General features: G+C 48.9%; 1 protein-coding gene across 2 annotated transcripts in view; it reads left to right on the top strand.

The window, feature by feature from the left end:
* The window catches only part of SPTB (spectrin beta, erythrocytic), a 118,683-nt gene that overhangs the window by 59,107 nt on the left and 41,118 nt on the right, over nt 1-18,458 (top strand). For both annotated transcript variants that reach the window (XM_028505917.2, XM_036011012.1), the window contains 9 exons: nt 10,421-10,572; nt 11,770-11,943; nt 12,934-13,025; nt 13,390-13,470; nt 13,848-13,963; nt 14,285-14,397; nt 15,190-15,377; nt 17,043-17,160; nt 17,796-17,954. In XM_028505917.2, coding sequence (XP_028361718.1) covers nt 10,421-10,572; nt 11,770-11,943; nt 12,934-13,025; nt 13,390-13,470; nt 13,848-13,963; nt 14,285-14,397; nt 15,190-15,377; nt 17,043-17,160; nt 17,796-17,954 — 1,193 coding nt within the window. The remainder of the gene's footprint in view (nt 1-10,420; nt 10,573-11,769; nt 11,944-12,933; nt 13,026-13,389; nt 13,471-13,847; nt 13,964-14,284; nt 14,398-15,189; nt 15,378-17,042; nt 17,161-17,795; nt 17,955-18,458) is intronic.

Genomic DNA, 18,458 nt, shown 5'->3' with positions numbered 1-18,458 from the left:
CACATGTGTTTATACACATGCAGACATATGTGCATAATGACAAGTTATGATAAATGCTGTGAAGGTTTACTGAGAACTGTAAGAGTTTATAGCATAACCTATAGCTTACAACCTGACCTGGGATGAGCAGGGGCTTGTTCGAGTGGGCATGAAGGGAAGGGTGGGTGGAGATAAGAGGGGCAGGCAAGAGCCACATCACAGGATCCCTTGTAGGCCATGGCCACTTCAGGGTCCCGGCAGGGAGCAGCAGGAAATGCAAAAGGAGTGACTGAGGAATTTAATGAGGTGATTATTTGCAAAGGAATGGCCTGGTTTTCAGATCAAAGGGTGGAAGCCCTTAGCAGGGAGAGCTATAGGCTCCCAGAGCAGGAGCTGCCAGCGGGATGGAGCTGCTCCCAGCCCATCAACCTGCTTCTCGCAGGGAATCGACATGGTTACATGAGGGTTTTTAAAGATCACTCTGACCTCAATGGGGAGAACAGGTCGTGGGGAGGAGGTGCCACAGTCCAGGAAGGGGAGGTGGCAGTGTGAGCCAGCTTGGGGGCCGTGGGGAAGAGAACATGGTCTGTCCTCCTGCCACTGTCATGGGCTCTCTCTAGTTCCGTGACCTTGGCCAAGTCACTGTTCTGCTCCTCAGGGCCTCCGTTTCCTCACCTGGCAAACAAGGGGCAGGAACCTGAGCATGCTCAAGGCCCTTCCAGCTCTGGCAGCCTGGGAGGCAGGCACCTGTGGAGTTCTGCTTCCTGGCTTGGGGGATGGGAATTGATCCTTTTTAGCAAATCAGTGGATTCTCCATAAATTCTCTGTTCCTCAGAGGCTAGGCTGAGCTGAGTCCTAGGGCACCTTACTTGTGTGCCCCTCACTCTCAGTGAATGTAGTGCTTCCATGCAGCCATCACCAGTGTGCAGGATGGCAGTGCTTGGTGTCTGCACAGCTGCTTAGTGTGCTGGGTGCTTTTTACCCTGATGGTCTCACCAGCCCTCCAGGCACTCTGAAGGAGGCGGGTATAACTCCCCTTTACAGATGAGGGAGGTCACCCAGCAGGAAGTGGCAGGGCAGGACAAAATTGCAGGGTTTTAAAGTCATCACATTGGGTTCGTGCTGTGGCTCCTGGGTCCTCTCGAATGTCCTTCAGACCTGCATTCTCTCCTCCTCGGTGCCGCACTTGAGATGCTCCATCCCATTTTTTCTGCCACCGCCAGCTTCTTGAGCCTTGTGATCAAAACCCTGAACTCCTTTTTACTTCTGTCTTACGGCCTCTAAAAACCGTCACCTGCCAGAGCCTGGGGACCCCTGTTCTGCACTATTGTCCACATCAGCTCCTCTCACTTCACGTCCGCAGTTCACTTGCCATTGGGCCATGTCAGCTCAAGCAGGGGCTTCTGCGCCCGCCTCAGAGCTGGTTCCCTTTCTCCGACCTCTCCTCTGTCCAACCCCGTTTACACACGGCAGTTAGAATCGTCCTCCCACAGTTTTTAGTGAGGTGTTGTTTGACTTAAGAATCTCCAGCCTCTTCTTTACCAGGAGTATAAAGTCCAAAGTTCAGATTCCTTAGGCTGCCCTTCAACTTCCTGTCTCTGGATAGGCTGACTGGTTCTCAGCCTCACCCCCCAGACCTGCCCACAGGTACACACATGACCACGTGCGCACTTGCCCGTTTCCACCTGAGGGCCTTAGACAAGACCCTCTTCCTTCCCTCCCATTCTAAAACCGTTACCATCCTCAAACCTCAGACCAAAACGAGCCTTCTTCAAAAACAATTCTTTATTTAAGTTGGTCTAAGATAACTTGTTTTCTTTTCCTATAGTATGTACTCTGTCTTATTTAAAAAAATAGGTGATTACTTTTCTACTTTTAAATATTTTATTACACAAGAATATGTATTTAGTATAGAAAAGAATTAGAAAAGCAGATAAAAAAACAGAAAACTAGACATTGTTCAAGTCTCATGTAGACATTTTTATGCCTGTGGCTATATGACTCTATATGTGTAAGTACCAAAATATCATCTATATTAAAATTTTAGAATCTTCTCACTGAGCAATATACTATGAATATCTTTTCATGTCCATAAGCATGCAGATCATCATTTTCATGACTGTATAGTTTTCCTCTGTATTAATGTACCCAGTCTAGTTAACCAACATCTTAGTATTAAACTGATCACTTTTAAAGTCAGTCTTTTGTGCTTTATTCTTGCATTTGCAGGTTTGTAATAAACATCCTAAAGTTCTCTGTTACGCCCTGGGTGGTGTGGTTCAGTGGATTGAGCGCCAGCCTGTGGACCAAAAGGCTGCCAGTCAGGGCATGTGCCTGGGTTTCAGGCCAGGTCCCCAGCTGGGGGTGTGAGAGCGGCAACTGGTCACTGTTTCTCTCGCACATCATGCTTCTCTCCCTTTCTCCCTCCTTTGCCCTCTCTCTAAAATAGATAAAATTTTTTAAAACTATGTGTTTCTTACTCATTCAAAAAATGAAATAACATAAAATAAATAATAAAATTCTCTGCTAGAATCAACCCTAGCTAGATTTTAAATCCTTATAGGCAGGAGAACTATGTTCTAGTTGTTCACAGGTTGATCAACTAAAAAAAAGTAGGTAGGTTGAAAGAAAAATTCCTCTCCAGAGCAGACAAGAAGAGGAGAACGCCACCATCGTTTGCGGTGTGCCCCTGAGGGCCTGCCCCTTTGCTAGGCTTTATAATGGATAGGCATCTGCGTCATCGAAGTTTGTCACAAATTCACGGGAGTTAAAGTATCGCTCACTCAGGTTCACTAAGCTCTTAACTTCCTGGCACGAGAAGGAAAGAAACTCCAAGTTGTAAACCTGCAAAGGGCTCGGCATTCAGTGACTGTTTTCGGGCGGAGGCGCAGGCTAGTGGCCTGGGGCCTCCCACGGTGCCTTTTCTCGGGCTTGTCTTTCCGGCCACCTCGCTTTACCCGCAGTTTACGGCTATGTGCTGGTGAAAATGCAGACCTCAAGAAGGATCCCTTTTAACTTTTCATCAGTCATTTATTCCCCAGGGTTTATGAGCTTTAGATCCTATTTTCATTCTGCACTTATCATAAGAGTAATACTTGTTTATTGCAGGAAGTTTGGAAAACATAAATAAGCAAAAAACAAAAAAGACCACCCACAGTCTTACCACCCAGCTATATAGCAACACCCAACTTTAGCTTTTTTCTGTGGATATACCTTCTTGCTATTAGAGCTACAACCTTATTAATATCCTCATAAGTATACCAAAATTACTAAATAATCTCCTGTTACTAAATACTTAGGTTGCTTAGGTTGAGAGCAGACTTTTTTTTTAAAGATTTTATTTATTTATTTTTAGAGAGGGAAGGGAGGGAGAGAGAGAGAGAGAGAGAGAAACATCAATGTGCGGTTGCTGGGGGTTCTGGCCTGCAACCCAGGAATGTACCCTGGCTGGGAATCGAACCTGGGACACTTTAGTTCCCAGCCTGCGCTCAATCCACTGAGCTACGCCAGCCAGGGCTGAGAGCAGACTTTTAACAGAGAGGCGTGAGGCAGTCAAGGAATTTTACAGGGAGCCGTGGCAGGAAGAAATATTTGGGCCTAGAAATGGGTGATTAAGGTTCCAAGATAAGATATTTCAACTTTACCATTTGGCTTAAGAACAGCCAATGGGAGAGGGCAGTGCTGGGTGGAGGGAGGCAAAAGGGAAAAAATTGGGGCAACTATAATAGCATAATCAATAAAATACAATTTATTTAAAAAAGCTCCTCTGGAACCTTTGGTAACACACGTCCCAAGCAGGTGTCAGAGTGGGTGGGGCCAGCGGCCAAGAGAAAGCCTGGAGAAGGTGTAAGTCAGGAGAGGGGAGGGGCCTTGACCCTGCGGGGGGGGGGGGGGGGGGGGGGGGGAGTCTGTGCTTTGAAACCCCTGTTACGGGACAGCCAGAGGCGGAGACCAGAGAGAGCTGTGAGGTGGTCAGGGGGCCTCACCGCCCTCAGGATCCACGGGCCACACTCCGGGGTCTTTCTGGGGGGCGGGGGACGGGGGGTGTAGGCAGCTATGCTTGTAATTTTTGTCTGGGGCAAAGTCCTGAGGCAGTGCACACAAAGAAACTGGGCTATCTTGAGAGCAAGGGAGAGAACAACAGTTTAATATTTTCTTTGGAAAAGAAAATGTATTTCTGTGTTGAATAAGTCATATGTACACCCAGTGGGTATCACTCAAGATATGAAAGCACAGATGATGTCTTACTCCCAGCCTGGGCCCCAGACACCCTGCTCCTTCCCCATAACCAGGGCCTCAGGTGTCTTTCCAGGAGTGTTTCATGCACATATTAGCAAGCGGTCTATTCTACTTACTGTACATTGTTCTGTACTGGGTCTTTCCCACCCAGGATATCTTGAGGACTGTTTTATCTTTTTTATCTTCACCTGAGAACATGTTTTCACTGATTTTTAGAGAGGAAGGAAGAAGGAGAGAGAGATAAGAGGGAAACATCAATTGGTTGCCTCCTGTTCACACCCCAGCCAAGGATTGAACCTACAACCCAGGCTTGTGCCCTGACCAGGAACTGAACCTGCAACCCTTCAGTGCACAAAGGATGCTCCAACTAACTGAGCCATGTGGCCAGGGCTTAAGATTGTTTTATATTAATACATAAATAGCCCACTCATTTCTCTATAGCTGTGTAATATTCCATTGCATGGACATATAATTTTAATTTAACCAGTCCCCTATTGGTGGACATTTGGGTTTTCAAACTTTTGCTGTTTCAAATATGCAATGAATAACCTTGTTATGTAGGTTATTATAGGTTTATCTGTAGGATAAATTCCTAGAAGTGGAATGACTGAGTCCAAAAGAATATGCATGTGTAATTCTGATCGGTCTTGCCAAACTGCTTTTATACTCTCCCCAGCAACATATGAATGTTTTTTTCCCCACATCCCTGCCAAACAGGTATTGGCTCACACCTGTTGGTCCTTGCCCGTCTGACAAGTGAAACATAACGTAGCACCTTAGTGTGTCTTCATTTTACTTTTTTGACTTTTAGTATGAAAATTTTCAAACATACAAAAAAGTAGAAATACAAGTATAATGAATCATCACGTAGATTTAACAACTGATAATATTTTGCCACGGTGGCTTGTCCCTGGGGTGTGCTGAAGTATTACTGAAGTATCATGGCATTTCACCCCTAATAGTTTAGTATGTGTCTCTGAAAAACAAGAACATTTCCCAGCTGACCGTAATACCATTATTATACCTAATAAATTAACAGTGACTCTATAATATGATCTAATACCCACTTAATACTCAAAATTTCCAAGTTGTCTAAAAAAGTCTTTTATGATTAGTTTGTTCAGACTCATTTAGGACCATGTATTAGATTTCGTGTGTGTATGCTGTTAATTTGTACTGCTATTATGAATAGTGTGGACAACTTTCCACACATGTAAGAGACCTCAATGGTTTTTTCCTGTTAACTTTTTGTTCATATTCTTATGTCCATTTTGCTACTGGATTATTGATCTTTTTCTTTGTTAATTGGTAGGTGTTTTTAGATATGAGATAATTAGCCCTTCGTCGTATCTTTCCTTCTTTGTTTGATTTGCTTACTTGCTTTCATTTGTTTGATTTTGCTTATGGTATTTTATCCTACACAAAAATCGTTTCAACATAGTCTTTAAGTCGTTTATTTTATGGCTTTTGGATTTTGTGTTCATATTCCCTACGTGAACATTACAAATAAAACATTGAGTTTGGTGTTTTTAATATTTTATTTATTTATTTTTAGAGAGGGGAAGGGAGGGAGAAAGAGAGGGAAACATTGAGGTGTGGTTGTCTTTGTTGCACGCCCCCTGCTGGGGACCTGGCCTGCAACCCAGGCACGTGCTTTAGACTGGGAATCGAACCTGTGATCCTTTGGTCCGCAGGCTGGCACTCAGTCCACTGAGCCATACCAGCCAGGGTGTGTTCGGCACTTTTATGGTTTAATTTTTTACATTTAAATGTTTGACCCAAAGGAAATGTATTCTGGAGTATAAGGTATAAATTAAATTAATTTTTCCTGGATGGCCATCTAGTTTCGCCAACCCCCTTGGTCCAGTGATCCATCTGTCCCCTTCATACATGAAACACCACCCTTATGTGATATGAAATGCCTGTGTGTGCTTGCGGGTATTTCTGTTCCCCTGATGTGTCTGTCTATGCATATGCTAGTACCACACAGCTTTATTACAGCTTTATACTGCAGTTTAATATTTGATAGAAAAAAACAGCTGGGAAGATTGGTCACCCTTTCTTTTTTGAATTTTCATAACTATTTTTATTTGTTTTTCTTTTATTTATTTATTTATTTATATCATTGTTCAAGTACAGTTTTCTCCCTTTTACTCCCATTCCAGCCTGCCCACCCATCCCTCCCTATTTGTTTTTCCAATGAATTTTCTAACAGTTTCTCCAGGTCGTCTAAATTTAAATTATGTAATTTAATTATATTTAAAATAGTAAATATGTAGGTTACATCAGGGTAAACTGGTACTTTGATGACACTGAGTTTCCCTAGGTGAGAATTTGGTATCCCTTTCCATGTATTCAAAACCTTCATGTGCCTCGGGATCCTTTTAAGGATTTTTTAATATAGATTTTGCACACATCTTTTTAAATTTAAGCTAAAACACTTTGTCTTTTTATTATTGTGGGGAGCCCTACAAATTAATATTTCAGGAGATAATCCTGCCACACATTCAGTGGTTCCTTTTGCTTCTAGAATGAAATCTAAACTAGCTTTTCATTCAAGGCTTTCCACATCTGGTTTAAAACCTATTTTCAATATGTTTTCTTCTTACCTGTAGCTATCAGTAGTCCCCTTAAAAAAGCCCTGCCCTTTGCTGCCTCTCTGCGTGCGCGCCTTCTGTCTCTCTGTTCCCTTCCTCCTCCGCCTGTCCGAAGTGGCTTTCTCCGTGAGCTCCCCCTGCCCTTGGCTCCTCTGATTAGAGATGACCTTTCTCCTCTTTGACCTTGATCATTTATTGTATGTGCCATTTACCTGGTAATTAATCCAATATTACCTGATGACAGCTTTCGTATTATTAAAATGACCTGCCCTTTACCTCTACTGTGGTTGCAAAATTAACTGCTTGTGGGTTTGTGCCTTGTTCCCTCTACTGGCCTGTGCGGCCCCTGGGCAGGGGGAGGCTGCTCAGGCTCCCTGCAGCACGTAGAATGGGCCTGCATGTAGGAGCAGTAACAGTGGTGATGCTGAGAATGGTGGTTAACATTCCTGGCAAGCTTTCTGTGGGCCAGGTACTGTTTTATGCACTTTTCACATATGAACTCACATATTAGTGAATAAGCATTTGAGAGTTTTGCTATTGTGGGTTTATTTGGCCTCAAATAAATTTTTGAAGGGGGTGTAAAGGAACTATCACCCAGTCACAATACCCAGACAGTAATTCTAGCTAGCTGGTCAGAGAGGATGGTTAGGGCTCTTCTAGGGAAAACCCTAACATATAGGGGGAATGAGGATGGCCACAGCCTGAGAGGGAAAGGGAGAGAAACACACGGGAGTGGAGAGGCCCTGGGTGGGATGGCAGCAGGGGCAGGAGTGACTCGGACCATGCTGGTGGGCTGTCTTCCTTTCCTGTGCTGGCAGGGTTAGGGCTCTGGAAATAAGACCTGGGTGCTGGCAGGGCCTTGCTGAGGCCTCCTTCCCACGGCAGGTCCCTGCAGAGTGGCCCCAGTGCCCTGGGGCCAGCAGGCCCAATGCATGGCCGCCTCCCGGGCCTGTTTGAACCACCAGGATTCCCAGCCCAGCCAGTTCCAAGCCACCTGCCTCAGAAAGCTCCTGATGAGCACCTGGGCCATGCCAGGAGTCAATGTGCTGAGCGTGCCGGTGCAGCAGCCAGAGCTAATAAGCTAGTGGAAACTAATCTCCACCCCTGGGCCTTTCCTCTCCTGTGATCATCGTTAGCCTCTCGGAATCTTTCCCATGTCTCCACATGGCAGAGTGTTTCAAGGTGCTGGAGATTCTGGGCAGTTTCACTTTAGCCTTTAAGTAGAGGCATCCTGGATGCCGGATGTTGGACACCAGCCTGAGCTCTATTGCACCCCCAATATCTTGGGGTCCAGGAGGCATCATTTCTGTGTTGAAAACTGGGGAGATCAGCTTTGATTTATGTGCCAGCCCAGCAGCCTGGAATTAAATTCCATGTATCCACCTAAATGCGCTGTGTTACACTTTGCTAGGCACAAATAAATCGGTCTCAGCACCCATGCAATGAAAGTTTTAGATTCTTAAAGGAGGAGGAGAGAGAAGAAAGGGCTTTAGTGTTTTAAGCCACTCACCTCTAAAGGGGCTAAAACTACCAACCCCTTGGTCGGAGCTCCGTGGCTGACTGGAAGGGCTAGCCTCTCACAGAACGGGTCTGGTTCCCAGGGACTGCACCGTGGGACTGCGGCCGACTCTGTGGAATCCAAGCACGCCCCAGAATGAATGCAACCGCTTTCTGTCCGGTACGCCGGCAAAACTTCAGCTGCGTTTTGCTGAAGCAGTCCTTGAAATCAGGGAAGTGACTGAATTTGCTGCTAGCAAAAGACTAAGGGGGCTTTCCCCCCTGAAACTTTGCCCAGTGGCCTACAATGAATGAAATGCCATTTCGATTTTATATTTGAGATTTGTATAGTCAGAGGTAGTGTTTTCCTTTTCTTGTAAGTGTTATTTAGGTGGCTAATTCTTTATATGTGACTCCAGCACTTGTCATATTTGTGATGGAGTATGTCTGCCTCAAGGATAGGAGCTGTCCTTCTGTCCTGGAATTGCCCACCTCCAGCAGAGTGTGGCACCTAACGGTTGTACAGCAGTATCTGCTGCACGAACGAATGAATGAGTAAAGGGTCCGTGCCCCTAGCACTAAAAGCCTTGCAGTAGGAAGGGATTTGGTGCCGTGAGAGCCTCAGGAACTGCGAGTCACACCCTTGAGGCAGTGCTGGCCGGGCTGCCCTTTTTGTTGTTGTTAAATCAGATATTTAATATTTTAAGAGGCCAAACCTCCCACGGTTCAGGCTCAGTTGAGCAGACATTTAGCCTGCTCCTGAGGTGCTGCTGACATTGCCTCCCGGCTGGGCCGCTCCAAGTCTTCCCTCGCTGTGACTGACCCTTGGGGATTCTCCATGGCCACAGGCCCAGCTCCTGCCAACTCGTCAACCAAACTGCCCAGAAGCCGGTCACCACAGACAGTTCACTACGGCAAACAGAAGGAGGGCTCACTCCTCAACCTCTTTCTCTCTCTCTGTTTCTGTCTGCCACCCTTCCCTCTCTTTTACCTCTCCCCCATTTGTTCTTCCAGCCCAGTCTCCTGTCCTCCCTCCAGCTTCTTGTTCAAGCTCCCTGGTCCCGACAGATCGCCAGCGCCTGTTCTACACAGGTGCTGAGAGGCATCCCACCTGAACTGCTACAACACGAGCCAGGAGCCAGGTTCAGCCAGGTTCAGCTGGGGGGATGGGTGTCATGTCAGCTTCTCAGGTCTGAAGATGGAGAACCCCTGCCTGCCATCCTCATGTGAAAAAGATAGTCATGGACAGCCCCCAGCCCAAGCCTCTGTTTGCCCTAACCCCAGGTGGATCATACATTCCTCATAGTCTCACTATTTCCTTGTTCATCATTCTCCTCTCCCTGCCCAGAGCTCATTGAAAACAGGCAATTGGTTTTCCCTGTATGTGCTGTGAAGCTAGCACAGGTGTGCCACCAATGGGCACTGAGCAAATGTCTGTACGTTCGGCCACAATACAGCTATGGGGACAAGGGAGACTTCCCGGGGCTCAAGGAGCCTACAGTCTTGCAGGAGAGACAGACTTTAAGCCAGTACAAGTGTGAAGAGAAACATAAATGAGAATTGCAAATGCAAGGGTCAGGGCACACAAGGGAAGACCTGACCTAGGCAAGGAGTCAGGAAAACTTTCCGGAGAAGAATCGTTTACACTGACATCCATGTGAAGGATGAATAGGATTCAGGTGAAAGGGTGGGGTGAGGAGGGGGCAGGAGAGCCCATTCTAGCAGAGGGAATAGTTGCTGAATGGGTGGATTGGTGAAGCTGGCCTTGAAGTTGGAGCTCACTGGCACAAGGGTGCAGGGCATTCTGACTGGCACAGGAAGCAGATGGCTGAACGAGGGGTGTCATGATACAGTGAGTAGAATATGGTAGTGGAAGTCATCTCTTTATTGCCCCAGTCATGGCACATGGGGCTGTGTGCCAAAGGCCATGCCCGGATCACAAATGCCTGCAGGAATGGTGTGAAATAGCTACATCAACCTCCTCTGCCGGGGATGGAGGACCCTGCGATTCAGAGAAAACTCTGACTCCATGTTACCGTACATGGACTTCGCCAACCTTGGAAACCTAACCCAGGACTCTTCCCCTACACCTGCCCCACCCCTGCCAGATGAGCGAGAAGTGGTTCAGAAGAAGACCTTCACTAAATGGGTGAACTCGCACCTGGCTCGTGTGTCCTGCCGCATCACCGACCTCTACAAGGACCTGCGGGATGGACGTATGCTCATCAAGCTGCTGGAGGTGCTGTCTGGAGAGATGCTGGTAAAGCTTTTGTCTGTGCTGTGGTCCCTTTCCCTACGCCCAGGCCATCGAGCCTCTTCGGGAAAGATAGGTCTGCAGGTATCTCCAGTTCTCATGGCCTTCTGAGATCGCTCCCTGTTCTTTTGGGAGGTTTTAATCCCTAATGATGGAAGGTGTCCCTGTAGCTGATGAGGTCCCCTGACCTGTTCTCAGAATTCCTTGCCTCCTCTGGCCTCTTCCACCCTTCATGCTTCTCCCAGAAGCCATGCAGGGCTCTTGACTTTCTCCACATGGGGCCTGGGCCCCTGTGGCTGGTCTGCAGTGGCCCCTTCACCCTCTTTGCACAGGCTAAGATGTATTGATTGATGAGTTCCCATTACCTAGCTGGAGAAATGAGCATCCTTCTTGGAACCAAGAGAAAAATGTGGGAGGTACTGTCTTGTGTATTCTATCACTCTTGCAAATGGAAGTTTATGACAGACCCTCTCAGTTATAACCCGCCAGCAGTAGTGTTGCCTCTGAGGGAAAACCATTTTAAGGTTCATGTTTTGCTCAGTTACTTTCATTGTGACCTTAGGCCTATCAGGTAGGACCTTCCCTGTCTCATTTTCCCCAAATGTGAAACCTTGGGATTTGAATGAAAAGGCACCACATTCTTCTGCTGCCTTTCAACGCCAGGCTAAGTTCTGCTTCTCACCTGCACTGGAAGTCCACTAGAGAGAGTTACCACTGGGAACCCTTCAGCTGATGAGGTTACTCGTCAATGGCGGTCCCCTTCAGTTTGGGCTAGGGCCATTCAGGGTGGGCAGGGAGCAGCTTGGATGGTGGGACAGACTCATCAGCAATCACCAAACTGAAAGCCAGTCTTATCACCACCTGACAGCAAATAGTTGTTATCACTGTGCCTGGCACATTGTAAGTGCTCAACTATCTGTTGTGGTATTGTGTTCAAGTACCATTTATCACCCACTCAGAAGGCTTTGTGTAGTCCCGGGCTCGGTACTGATGTGGCCAGGTGGCAGGGTACTTGCGGGAGGGACCCTCTGAACTTGGTTGAAAGAACAGAGTCAGAAAGTGTCATGGAGTGATGGTGGGAGCTGGAGTTGAGCCAAGAGGATACAGGGTAGATGCTGATGACAGGAGCTGGTCCAGGTTGCAACCACCTGTGTGGTAACCATGAGGTCCCTCCATGCCCATGGGGCCACTGTTGTCCCCCAGCCAAAGCCCACGAAGGGGAAGATGCGCATCCACTGCCTGGAGAACGTGGACAAGGCTCTGCAGTTCCTCAAGGAGCAGCGCGTGCACCTGGAGAATATGGGTTCCCACGACATTGTGGACGGCAACCACCGTCTGGTCCTGGGCCTTATCTGGACCATCATCCTTCGCTTCCAGGTGGGTTCCCAGAGGGCAGATGGGGTGGGGGGAGCCTCTCTGGGGCAGACAGGGCTTGGGAATGTGAGTGTTTGTGTGCATTCTGGGAGGCTAGTAACCTGTCCTATGGGGAAAATGCTGGCAGGAAGGAGAGACCACCCTCTGTGTCACCAAGCGGCTGAAGTGCAGGGCCAGCTGTTCAGCCAGTAGTGTGGTCTGTTCAGGGAGGAGAGAGAATGTAGTAGCTGCGCCACGTGAGATCTGGCTAGAAGATCTGCTTTTTGTTCCCCGCCCCCAACATGTGTAACTTTTTGGGTTTTGACATAGTTTGGTTCAAAAATTGCAAAAACAATACAGAAGATCTGCTTTTATGTGTTTCATCAGAAACTTCATTCTTCCCACCCTGAAATTCAAGGTTCGTAATTTGTAAGAAAATTTAGGAAGTGCAAGAGAAGGAAGCAGGGCCTTCCACCTGCTGGTTTGGGGACAGGAAGCACCTAGTCAGAGGAGGGAGAGGCAGGGAAAGGAAAATACAGCACTCGCTCTCGGACTGAAGTTCTCATCCAAGTGATCTTGGGTGTCCCACCTCACTCCGCGTGAGTGTGCACAATTAAGCAGTAATGACGGCAGGACTGGGAAGAATGAAAAGGCAAGAGAAACCCCTAATCCAAATACAATACTTTTCAACGTCAGTGCTGTTTCCCAGGCTTGCAGAGCACGTTCCTCCTGCAGAGGGATCAGGGCTCTTGTTCATTCTCAGCCTCCCAGCAGAGTTCGCAAGTCACAGCCATCTCGTCGCCATCCCTGTGTGCTGCCGCTGACTAAGGCAGGAGGCAGGCCACTGGGACCCAGGGACTCAGGGCCTCAGGCAGCGGTGTTGCTGCAGGGCTGGCAAGGCAGATGGATGGCTTAGGAGGAGGAGAGAGGGAAAAGTACCCCCCAAGGCAGAGCAGGAAGGCAATAAACCAGATGCAAATCTAATTCCTCTCCCTCTCGTTCCTGCACCCCCAGATTCAGGACATCGTTGTCCAAACTCAGGAAGGTCGTGAGACGCGCTCAGCCAAGGATGCGTTGCTGTTGTGGTGTCAGATGAAGACGGCAGGGTATGCCCTGGGAACCACGTTTCCCCACCCACCTGCTCCCCTGAGCACTGCCATCTCCAAGGGACATGACAGCACCACCCAGAACTATAGCAGCTTGGGAATAACTGATGCAAAGTCTATCCTGACCTGATTCTCTGAGGCCTGGAACACAGGATTCCTTTCCAGAGTTGCCTGGGTCAGACTGGGGGGTCCTTTGGGTATATGAGTCTTTGGGGCCCACATTATGGGGGAGCCCTCCCGTTGAAGCAGCTTGAGGAGAAACAGGTCCATTTCTCTCCCAGTATATTGACCCCTCTGTTCATACACTTGCTTGGGACTCGAAAAGAATCTAATTCTCATGTCTTAATGTTTCTCTTGGATACAGCTACCCCAATGTCAATGTCACCAACTTCACCTCCAGCTGGAAGGATGGCCTGGCCTTTAACGCCTTGATACACAAGCACCGGTGAGCAGGAGAAGAGGGCTGTGGGGAGAGGCAGAACCCTCACAGGTGTTCGCACACATTGTGCTCAGCATGGAGGTTACTACTCAAGCTTCACAGGAGTGTCACCTCTGCTCGTCCTTCTCTCGCCCTCAGCAGCCCTGCCTCCCTCAGATTCCCACTGCCACCTTCCCCACATGCAGGGGCTCACAGCTGCCCCCGCCCCTCTGCTCCCAAATCCTCCTTTCACTTTTCCTGCCTATCCACCTCCCTCCATCTGCCCATTGTCTTTGGATCACCTCCCTGCATTTGCCCAGGGCCTGAGCATCCTACTGGGGCTACCCTGTTGGTGGGGATGCCGTGGCTGCCACTCCCTTCTGACAGTCTGGCTTCCTCCTCAGGCCTGACCTGATTGACTTTGATAAGCTGAAAGACTCCAACGCCCGGCACAACCTGGAGCATGCATTCGATGTGGCTGAGCGTCAGCTGGGCATTATCCCGCTCCTTGACCCTGAAGGTGAGCAGCTCCCACCCCAGCCTTCACTGTAGCATTAGGAGATGGTGTGCTGGAGGGAGCGCCAGGCTGACAGGGCACCTGGCAAAGTCTAGGCCAGGTGCTGGGTGAGCCATGGACGCAGCAAATAGATGGTGGCCAGGCCAGGGCTCTGCTTGGGGCCTGCTCTTCAGCTCCAATTGGTTCCTCACACCTCACCTGGCTTGACCGGCATGGCCCAGGGTAGCCTTTGGACTCCATGCTGGAGAAACATGGAGATAAACCCTTTGAGCCAGACATTTTCTGCTTCCAGTTCAATCCCAACAGCACCCTTTCCCCTTGCAGATGTCTTCACAGAAAACCCTGATGAGAAATCCATTATTACCTACGTGGTGGCATTTTACCACTACTTCTCCAAGATGAAGGTGCTGGCGGTGGAGGGCAAGCGCGTTGGCAAGGTACTGAGCTGTCTCGTAACTGCTGTCCCCTCATCCCCTGTTTGCCACACCCAGGCCTTGACTGAGATGCTGTCTTTCCATCTGGGGAGTTTTGTGCTGGGAGCTTTGTGCCAGGCTCCAACCTCAGTGGGGTGGGGGGCAGGTCATGCCCACCAACTTCCTCTGAAGCCAGGTTAATGACTCCCATGCTGAATCCCAAAGCAGGTTGGTGGTCTGTCCTGAAAGATGTCATAGCCTGCAGCTCTGAGCCCATCTTCCACTTGCAGAACCACGTCTCACTAACATTCCCATATGGGCTTTTATTTGTTGGTTTATTGTGGTTGCAGGCCTCTTAGGCTCCCATGGAATACCAGGCAGCCACCCCACTGTGAAGATCCTCATGCTAGATTCCTCTTCCTGCTGGCTCCTTAGCTGTGTCAGTGTGGGCACCATTTCTCATTCATCTTTGTGTGCCTGGTGTTTAGCAAAGATAGTGCCTGGAAGCCCTCAATTCCTAACATGCACTGAAAAATAAACAAGATTTTGGTCCCTCTAGTGGCTGGTACCCTGGCACAGGGAGCCAACCAATCTTCTATAGGGTTAGAGGAAAAGGAGGCAACTCCTGAGCCTGAGTGGGACTAGCTGCCCACTGAGTTGCCATTCCTTCTGCCTTAGCCACAGCCTTGGGCTCAGGGAACAGACCCAACACAGAACACCGCAGGGCTGGAGAGGAGGAAGACCACCTCGCCAGTGGTCCTCACTGACGGCATCACTGCTCTTCTGATGCAGATGAGTAACAAGGTGATTCCCTAGGTAATCGACCATGCCATTGAGACAGAGAAGATGATTGAAAAGTACAGCGGGCTCGCCTCGGACCTGCTCACCTGGATTGAGCAGACCATCACAGTTCTGAACAGCCGCAAATTTGCCAACTCCCTGACTGGCGTCCAGCAGCAGCTACAGGCCTTTAGCACCTACCGCACTGTGGAGAAGCCACCCAAGTAAGGCCCTGGCCCTTGGGAGGGAGGGTGGGCATTAGTGGCTGAGAAACCAGCTGCCTAAAGGTCAAGCTAGACTCTGGGCTTTGAGAAGTGTGCCTTGGAGGCATATTCTAGAGGCTAGAGAGCTTTGCATCTGTCACCTACTTCTGCCCCTCCTAGCTTTCCCGATCCCAAGCCATCAGCCTATAGCAAATGGATGCTGGGGGGTAACCCTCAAATCGTAGCCAAAGAAAGTACTTTCCTAGGTCCCTGAGTGGGAGCAGCAGCAAAATCTCAAACATCTGGGTCCCTTCCAAGAACCTGTGCTTGGAAGTTCCTTTCTCATCTGTACACTGAGCTTCTGGTTTATTTTCTGGTAATGACCTCTGTACTGTAAGCCCCAGAACTCTCTGCGTGGAGTCATGTTGATCATCAAGTAAATCCTTCTTTTTCTCTCCTGTCTGTCCCTGCTCATCAGGACAGCGCCAAGCCTGCCTGTTGGGACTTCCGTTTCCCTCCAGTGTGTGCAGGGCCTGGGTGCATGCACACACACATGTGCACAGGCACACACAACCATGTGTGCACATGTGCATACATACATGTGAAAACAGGCACGCGCAGACACATGGGGCATTCCAGCTCACTGCTATTAGCTTGCCCAGCTCTCCTGAAACAGATTTCCAGCTCATCAGTGGTACCTTCTGCCTTGTTTCTCCTCCTCTCATCTTCTACACTCTTCATTCATGACTCTCACACAGAGAAAGGTGAGACTGGAGCCTAGAATGTACTATAAACAAGTATCTGATTTCTGGTCTGACGCTAACCCACCTGAAAGCCCTGAATTGAATACAGGGAACATCCCCTGGGAGTCTACCAGGCTCTGCACACAGGGGTGATATCTCCTGGCTGTGTGCACAGTGCCCAGTGCCGCAGCCCTCCGTGTGCCTGTGAGCAGGCAGAGCTGTTCGGTTGGCGGATCAGCTGTTCACTGATCTGCCACTGCCAGGCAGAGGGTGGAGAAGTGGGCAGATCCTTGCATACATGCAGAAATGAGAGAGTACCCAATTACCTGGAGCTTGGACCCCAAGTTCCAGACATCATCCCACTGCCAGTTCTCATCTCGCACACCTAAAATCCTCCCAGAACCCAGCCTTTCCTGCCCCCTCGGAAGCATCTGGCCTCTGGGACTTTTCAGGAGAGCCGGCTCATTAGGACTCATTAGGACGCAGGTGAAAGTTGCTTTCAATGCACGTTCTTACATGGACAGTGCTGTTTCTAAGGATTTATTGTCTCAGTCAATAAAAAAACAACTAAAGAGCTAGTCAGAACCCTTCCTCATTTGCTGAACAGGGGAAAGTTTCCTCGTATTGACTGGTAAAATGATAGCTACAGGAGTTCCCAGACCACTCAGTTAGGCATCCCCTGGGGAAGAAACAATAAGCAACCGAGTGGTAGATGTTGCATTTTCTCCGGTGCTGTAAAGGCTCAACCCCCAGTAGATCTCTGCCCGCGAGTGTGATGGATGTTTTAGCAGGTAAGTAGACCTATAGGTTCTTTTTACTTTCTGTTTTTAAAGGAAATATGCTTTGCTATCCAAGCTCCAAGTTCCCAGGGTTCCACATTGACTCAAACAATTTGGTTATGGGGATCTCTACACTAACCTCCCTCCCTCTATTTTCTTGACAGATTTCAGGAGAAGGGGAATCTGGAAGTCTTACTTTTTACCATCCAGTCCCGGATGAGAGCCAACAATCAGAAAGTGTACACGCCCCACGATGGCAAACTGGTGTCTGACATCAACCGGGTACAGTAGCCTTTTCAGTTGCGCATTGCCCATGAGTTGACTGAGTTCTTGATAAGGGCACAGGGGGTGGTCGCTGGACAGGGTTAATCTAAGCCACTCTCTGGGGTGTTAATAACTACACACGCTGGCTGTCTTCGGGTGCTGTCTGAACTTAATTCTGAGACATCAACTCACCCGTGATCCCTCATTTCAGCCTCCTGTCCAGATGTCCAGAATCCAATTTTGGAGCCAGTTGTTGTAATCTAACGCTATTGAACATTGAATTTCCTTAAGATGAAGTGTTAACTACTTATAACAGAAGGGAAACACCTTCTAATATTTCAGAGGTTTAGAAGCTTAATAACCCCTGGAAATTCTATTGGAGAGTCTAGAGTGGAGGTAGCCATTTAGCCATTTATAGCACATCCGTGGAGACAACGTTATATTAGACCGAGGGCCCAAGGCGGGTTTGGGGGAGAGGGAACAGAGAGCTCACGAGCAGGGCTCCCAGAATCTCTGGTTGGCCCCTACATGGAAGCCAAAGGCTCTGCCAACTCCCTGCCTGAAAATCACTCAGTGTTGGGCGAAAGGAATGGAACCACCAAACCCACATGTTCCTCTCGTGCCCTAAGAATCCTCCTCTGTCCCTCGGGCAGGCCTGGGAAAGCCTGGAGGAAGCCGAGTATCGGCGGGAGCTGGCCCTGAGAAATGAGCTCATTCGGCAGGAGAAGCTGGAGCAGCTAGCCCGGCGCTTTGACCGGAAGGCCGCCATGAGAGAGACGTGGCTCAGCGAAAACCAGCGCCTTGTGGCCCAGGTGACGGGGGACACCCTTGGGTGAGGGGCAGGACAGGAGCAGCTTTCCAGAGACCCCAGCAGTCATCTGGGCTGGAGCCCAAGCTGGCTTCTCCCCAGGTCTTGCTTCCCAAGATTGGGTGGGTCAAGCTTCACATCTGAAGAAAAACTCTTCAGAATTTAACATCTCATGTTTAGGGACAGAGCTTCACAACCCAAAAATGGCCCCTGAAGCTGTCATCAACTAAAGCCAGGGTTCGAGGTGACACTGAACCATGGTCCTCTGGGGATGTGATGAAAACAGTGCACCTTGTGTGTGTCAGACGTGCCTTCTGGGCTCTGGCCTCTAGGACCGAGTCATGTTTCACTAGCTAAAACTTGACCCCAGGGCTGATGGTCCAGGACAGCGTCTGTTTCTTCCCACTTGGAAACAAGTTACATTCCATCCAGAAAGGGGAAAGCAAGTGTTCTGAGAGAATGGGAGAGTGTGTGTGCACCCCAAGCCATCTGTTTAGAACTGCCTGGC

This window comes from Phyllostomus discolor, chromosome 1 (genome assembly GCF_004126475.2).
Source record: "Phyllostomus discolor isolate MPI-MPIP mPhyDis1 chromosome 1, mPhyDis1.pri.v3, whole genome shotgun sequence".
Lineage (NCBI taxonomy): Eukaryota > Metazoa > Chordata > Mammalia > Chiroptera > Phyllostomidae > Phyllostomus > Phyllostomus discolor.
The sequence above is the reverse complement of the archived record's forward strand: the minus strand, read 5'-3'. Positions and strand labels throughout refer to the sequence as shown.